Source organism: Cicer arietinum, chromosome 1 (genome assembly GCF_000331145.2).
Source record: "Cicer arietinum cultivar CDC Frontier isolate Library 1 chromosome 1, Cicar.CDCFrontier_v2.0, whole genome shotgun sequence".
Classification (NCBI taxonomy): domain Eukaryota; kingdom Viridiplantae; phylum Streptophyta; class Magnoliopsida; order Fabales; family Fabaceae; genus Cicer; species Cicer arietinum.
The window spans coordinates 8,366,887-8,373,891 of NC_021160.2; the positions used below are offsets into that span (position 1 = coordinate 8,366,887).

Here is a 7,005-nt window from a genome sequence, read left to right on the forward strand (position 1 = left end):
AATTAGACAAATCACCCAAATTAGAGAAAACATTAAATTCAGAAGAAAAAAGAATTGTACGTGGAATAATGAAAATTTAAAGCTAAGAAATTGTGATACTGTTTATAAAAAAATTCCTATAAACAGGCTTTAAACGACATCAGAGATTTACTTAGATAAGAATAACTAACAGAAAGTAAAAAAAAAAAAAAAAAATTACAATAATACAGATAAGATATTTCTAGATTTTATCTCATACTTATTCAAGAATAAAATCTTCTTTTAACAAAAAAAATCAAATCTTAAATATCGCATTCAACAGATTAACAGCCATTAATAATTATCTCATAAAGCTAGCAGAAAGTAAGGGACTTATCACGAATATTTAAGATGACTCTTAATCTTAATCACAAAACGACAATATAAAATTCAAAGTAAAAGTACAATTTCTTATCAAACCGTATAGAAGAATCCGATTCCTCTGCGGCTCTAGGAATATATACAGTACATTACAAAGTAGTAAACCTTCAATTCCAATTCAAGCCAAACAAGTGAAAGTGAAACAACAACCCTCTCTCACTCAGGAAAAAAAAAACCTTAAAAAATAATGTCAAATTTCAAGAACGGTGACTATACGGTTGAGGAAACACGACCCAACAAACGGTTAAAGGAAAACGTCAACGTCGGTGACGCCGTTGATGATAACCGTCACTCACTAAATTCTTGGTGTCCCGCTACCGTTAAATTTCACGGTGCAAATGGTATTAACGATTCTGTAACAGTCGATCCGTGTGGTTTCCGACTTCACCATGATAGTATCAATGACGTTGACTGGGTCCCACCTCTCCGTCAACAACTTCAGGTTCCCATTTCAATTTTTCCTTTCCCTTTCTACTTTTTATTACTTCTCATTTTCATTTTTTTTAACTTATAAAGTGAGTATCTTTTAATTTTTTGAATTTTTGCATTAGCTACTACAATTTCAAATTGAGTATATACATTTTTATATTGGTTATTTGCTAAATCACAAAATTATTTTGCAGGAGAAACCACTTGAGATTGAACAAAAGCCTAAAAAATTGAAGATTAGAATAAAAAAATACACAGGGAAGCCAAATATTGAATCGAAGTTTAAAAAGGGTGAAAAAGTGGAAGTTAGTAGTGATGAAGAAGGTTATAAGGGTGCTTGGTTTGTTGCATCTATTGTTGACACATTAGAAAAAGACAAGTTTCTAGTTGAATATAGAGACTTGATGAATGATGATGGAACTCAACTATTGAAAGAAGAAATTGATGCTATGTTTATTAGGCCTTGTCCTCCTCAACTTCAAAATTTTGGTTGTTACAAAAGGTTACAAGAAGTTGATGCATGGTACAATGATGGATGGTGGAAAGGCATGGTTGTTGGATTGTTGAATGGAAAAGAGTGTTTTGTTAGATTTATGTATAATGAAGTGTTGAAATTTGAATATTCTAAACTTAGGCCTCATCAAGATTTGTTTGAGGGTAAATGGGTCATTTCTTCAAACAAGGTAAAATACTTAACTTTTTCTTTTCATAAATTGACTTTTTTGCTCCTCATTAGCTGCAAATCTTTATACAACAGTAAAATATGGTCACATTGCAGTTGTGATATGATTAGACTAACTTGTATGTTGATCTATGATGCACTGACACTAGCCCTTAGATTAAAGTAATTGAATGCAATTACATGTGTCAGTATTGTATTAATGTTACCGGACACACCTTTAATCTAAAGTATCATTGTTATATATATAGATGTTGATACTTTAGATTATAAATCAGTTTATCTAAAAGAGTTCTATACTATCTCTTCATACTTGAGATGTCAAATGCATGATTCCAAGAAAAAAGGGTTCTAAAATCTATGGTAGAAGAAACTTATAACAGAAATGAGATTTTAGATGGTATAATATTATGTGCAAAAAGCTTCATTTTTTCCTAAATTCTTATGTTTTTTATATTGTGTTAATGTGCCTATCAGGAGTCAAGTGAGCTAGTGAAGAAGTTTGGAGATGTGAAACCTAAAGTCAAGAATCTAGCTGGAACAAAATTAATTTCAAAATGTCAAATTCCTAATGAGCAATATGCAAAGCAGCATAAAGATGTAACTACAAGGACTATAAACAATAGAAGCAAATTTGTATTACATTTCTATAAAGGTGCAAAGGTTGAAGTTAGAAGTGATGAAGAAGGCTATGAAGGTTCATGGTTCACTGCAACTGTTGTTGATTTCTTGCAGAATGGAAAGTACTTGGTGGAGTATTTGTCACTGAAAACAGATGATTTGACTGAACAACTGAGGGAAGAAGCAGACGGTGAAGATCTTAGGCCGTATCCGCCGGATATCAATCGGTTTCGTCGATTTGTGGCGGGCGAAAGGGTTGATGCTTGGTATAATGATGGATGGTGGGTAGGCCAGGTATCTTGTGTTCTTGATGGTTTCAAGTATAGGGTTTATTTTTGGACTTCAAATGAGGAGCTTGAATTTGAACATTGTCATATGAGGCCTCATCAAGAATGGATTGGTGGAAGATGGATGCTTGCTTCTTTGGTATGATTTATTGTTTTTTGTAGAGTTTATATTTACTTTGATTAAATTTTAACATGCTAGCTATGAAGCACTAAAAACAGATACACTATGCCTGATCGTAATCACATGTGTTGTTGTCAAGCACAGACATGCATCGAATATCAGACACATCTTTAGTTCGAAGTGTCGTGCTATATAGCATACTAGCAATGCTGCTTTACTTTTCCAGTCTTTTGATGAATTTTTTTACATCAAGATGAAGCTTGATAATTTATAATTGGAAGTTGCCTAATTTCTTCAAAAATTAGCAGATTCATGTGAATAACTTTGACAATTATAGTTTGTAATGTCAAATGCATTTAGAAGTTTTGTAATGTCAAATGAATAAAAAGTTATTCTTGAACAAATTATAAGACAAAATTATTGTATGTTAAAATGTTGATAATTTTGAGCTATTCAGTTTTTATGTATTTGAGCTCTACTGTGAGTTGTTGACTAAACTTAAAATTAAAATTGAATGATTTGGCTCTTGAGCTCATAATTATGGTTTGTTTCAGGGCTGAAGATTTGATCATTGGTGAATTGTTACTTGAGGTTCATGATACTGCCAACTTGATGTTTTCACTGAGATTGCTTTCTACTACCATCATTTACTCAAGATTCCTATTACTATTAAATATAAGAGGCTTTAGGTAGTAGTGTTTTCCTTGAATGAGTTTCCATTTTTTTGAAATTACTTATGTAAATATGTGGAATATGCTTAATTGCAATGTCCATCTTGGTGTTAATTAAATAGTAACTCCAAATTTTCAATGTTCAGGGAGAGATCCCATTTGATGTTACTTCAGTGCATACATTCAAGTTTAACCTTAAATCATAATAATTAGTAATCAATTATAAGAGGAAAAAAAATCAAAAAGAGAAAAGTCACCTAACGGAGCAATTATTGGGTACAAAAATTTAAACATACTTTTGGTCTCATACACAAAAAGTTATATTTTTTTAATTATTTTAAAATTTATATTATTTAATTATTATTTTTTTACCTTTTTTTTATGTGTTCAAATATTGTGTCTAATTCTTGTAAATCCAAACCGGCATACAACGTTCTAACATATATTAATGAAAAAGAAAAGTAATAAAACTTGGGTGAAGATAGACCAAACTCATAAAGAACAAGAGAAACATTGGTTAATTATATAGTTTATTTGGAAAAATATTTGAATAAATATTTTTTTTAAATGATTTGTGTACACTCACCTTATAAAATAAAAATAAGGTGTTAAATAAATGTTTTAAAATTATAAGTGTATACATAAAAGAGATCATTTTTTTACCCAAATTAATATATTTTATTATAAAGATACACAAAATAAAATGTATCCCTCGTGAGATTAGATCTTATATAAAACTTAATTACTTACTTCATCTTATTCCTTTTCATTGAGATGCACAATATAATAATTCATCCTTTTAGATTTGTATATTTATTTCTTATATTGGATTTTTTTTATTTCCCATATATATAAGTATTCAATTTATTACTTACAAAATATAAAATGCATAAAAAATTCAATAACATAAAATATGTACTATTCAAAAATAAAATATTAATAGATATCTATAAGCATATGTGTTTGAAAATATTTATAAAAAAATAGGAAAATTTATTTATATAATAAAACTTTATAAAATCACAAAAACAATACATTAATTATTAATATAATATTAATGAATATGTTTGAATTTTTAATAAATCTGTAGGTACTAGTAATTACGCTAATTTGTGTTTAGAGAATACATATTATTTGTATAATTTTTTACAATAATATCTAATAAGAGTCCTTTCATTTCATTATTGATGAAAGGTGATTTCATTTCTTTAGGTTTATTTTAAAATTATTAGTATGAAATGGCGAAGTGGGTAGTTTTGACGAAGTGATATTGTAAATTACATGCACTTTACTCCTTTTAATATATATATATATATATATATATATCATAACATTCAAAAGATTAAAAGAAAAAAGTCATTTACGAAAAGGAAAAGAAGATTTACTTAAATCTACATCTACGATGCGCGCACTTTACTCATTTATTCATTATTATAAAGAAAAAATCTTACACTTTGGTCAATAATACAAATAACAAGTAATACCTTTTAAAATATTTAATATTATTAATATATGATTCATTTAATTGTAAAATATTTGTTATAAATAGTTGAGTGTTTAACGTTAAAAAGTGATTATTTAACTAATATTTTATATTAAAAATCTAAAAAATTTATTGATTGATTTTTGTATGTCAGTTGAATTTTTAAATAATCCTAACTGATTTAAAAATGTGTTAATGGATATTCATTCTTTAATCTTTTATATTTTCATAATTTTTATTCTCTTAATTTTTATCAGTAAATGAATGAATTGACAACTTTGATTTTATTATTGTATTTATCTATTTGTGTAATAAAATAAGTTCTATATTTGATAGATACATATTTAAAAAAAATACTTTTTTTCTTTTATATTTTTTTTTTTAATTTTGACCAAAATGTCATCGACAAAATAATACCATATTTTTTAGCCCCAGTTGCTGATCCAATCTAGGGATGCGATGATGTGAAGCAGATTTTTTATCGTTAATAGAAGGTCGCATTTTGAGGTGCAACCATGTACTACAATATATTTTTGTTGTTGTTATTTTATTAATTTCATTAATTATTATTTAATAAATTATAAATATTTAAAATATATAAAAATTCAAAAAGTATTGATAAAATAAATAATAATATTTAAAATATTATAAATTTTAATAATAATAAAGTAAATTATATTAATAAAATAAAATTAATTAAATTGAACAAATAAAACGCGTTAAATTAAAGGAAAAAATACCACAAATTGAAAAAAAAAAATACATATTTTATTACTATTATTTTCATTAATTTTTATTTGTTAGAAAAAAGAAGAAGGAAGTTGTTATAACGTCGTGCTAAAATAAATAAAGTGTCTCTAATATTTTGCCGATAAATAAAAAAAATTAAATATTATTAATGTAATTAAATAATAAAAATAAAATATTTAAAAAATATAAAATTTTAATAATAAATTCAAACAAAATATCAAAGTTAATTAGATGTACTAGGGAGTTTAAGAAAATATATTATTATTTTATGACAAAATATCATGTATACATTTTTTGTTTTGACACCTTATTATAACAACTTTTTCTTTTATTTATTTTGACACATTATTATAACAACTTTCTTCTCTCTCCTCCTTCAATTTTTTTTTATCTAAAAATAAAAATTAATAAAATTAATAACAATAATAATAATAATAATAATAATAATAATAAAATATGAATTTGATGTTTTTTTTCTCAGTTTTTAGTATTTTTATTTTAATTTAAGGTGTTTTATTTGTTCAATTTAATTAATTTTATTTTATTAATGTAATTTATTTTATTATTATTATTATTATTAAAATTTATAATATTATTAAAATTATTATTTATTAATGTATTTTGTTAATAGTTTTTTGAATTTTTAAATATTTTAATTATTTATAATTTATTAAATAATAATTATGAAACTAAAAAGTAGGATCTTATCTAGTTTGATAACATTTAAGACTAATTTTTTGATAATAGTGAGTAGAGGGATATCTCATTAAATTTCAACAACAACAAAAAAATTGACTCAAACGATTTATTTATATTGACATAATCATTTTGTTCATTTTTGCACTCTTTCTCCCCGTGGACCAAATTAAACCTTCCTCTCTCCTCAGAAATCCTTAAACTAAAACTTGATCCAATTCCCCCACACATTCTCTTTTTCACCTTTCTTGCGTTTTTTTTTTTGTTTAACGCAAAACACTTTCTTCAATTTCAAAAACCTATTTCCCCTTTCTCATTACTCCATCAATTTCAGTTTTATCGCACACCCCCAATTTTTTTCCGGTAAGCAAAGTTGAAATCTTTACCTTGTTTTTTCGCAACCGAAATTTTTATATTTTTTGAATCTGTTATTATAATACTTTGTATATAGTTTTGGATTTCAATTATGGATAAATTAGGAGATGGGATTTTTCCAGATGAGGTTGTTATGCAAATTCTTGCTAGGTTACCAGTGAAATCCCTTTTTAGGACCAAAACTGTGTGCAAATTGTGGAATAGGTTGAGTTTGGATAATTATTTCATTCAATTATACAATGAGATTTCTAGGAAGAACCCTATGATTTTGGTGGAGATTTCAGATTCGTTATTAGAGTCCAAATCTAGCCTAATATGTGTTGATAATTTAAGGGGTGTCTCTGAATTTTCGCTTAATTTCTTGAATGATCGAGTTAAGGTTCGAGCTTCTTGTAATGGATTGTTGTGTTGTTCTAGTATTCCTGATAAGGGTGTGTACTATGTTTGTAATCCGGTTACTCGCGAGTTTAGGTTGCTTCCTAAGAGTAGGGAAA

The 7,005-nt window shown here is 26.3% G+C and overlaps 2 protein-coding genes across 2 annotated transcripts in view; both read left to right on the top strand.

The window, feature by feature from the left end:
• Positions 1 to 388: 388 nt before the first annotated feature.
• LOC101492247 (protein AGENET DOMAIN (AGD)-CONTAINING P1-like) lies at positions 389 to 3,375 on the top strand. The gene is made up of 4 exons (XM_004486468.4): positions 389 to 841; positions 1,023 to 1,511; positions 1,985 to 2,554; positions 3,091 to 3,375. Exons 1-4 carry the CDS (start codon positions 587 to 589, stop codon positions 3,094 to 3,096), a joined length of 1,320 nt encoding a protein of 439 aa, XP_004486525.1. The 5' UTR covers positions 389 to 586; the 3' UTR covers positions 3,097 to 3,375.
• A 2,904-nt stretch (positions 3,376 to 6,279) lies between these two features.
• LOC101492794 (F-box protein At5g49610) overlaps positions 6,280 to 7,005 on the top strand; it is a 1,873-nt gene continuing 1,147 nt past the window's right edge. The window contains exon 1 of the mRNA XM_004486470.4: positions 6,280 to 6,999. Coding sequence (XP_004486527.1) covers positions 6,603 to 6,999 — 397 coding nt within the window. The 5' untranslated portion in view covers positions 6,280 to 6,602. The remainder of the gene's footprint in view (positions 7,000 to 7,005) is intronic.

Coding starts and splice junctions, on each gene's coding strand:
- LOC101492247 (XM_004486468.4), top strand. CDS start 587: ATGTCAAATTTCAAGAACGGTGACTATACGGTTGAGGAAACACGACCC. Junction 842..1,022: donor CTCTCCGTCAACAACTTCAG/GTTCCCATTTCA, acceptor ATTATTTTGCAG/GAGAAACCACTTGAGATTGA. Junction 1,512..1,984: donor GGGTCATTTCTTCAAACAAG/GTAAAATACTTA, acceptor TGTGCCTATCAG/GAGTCAAGTGAGCTAGTGAA.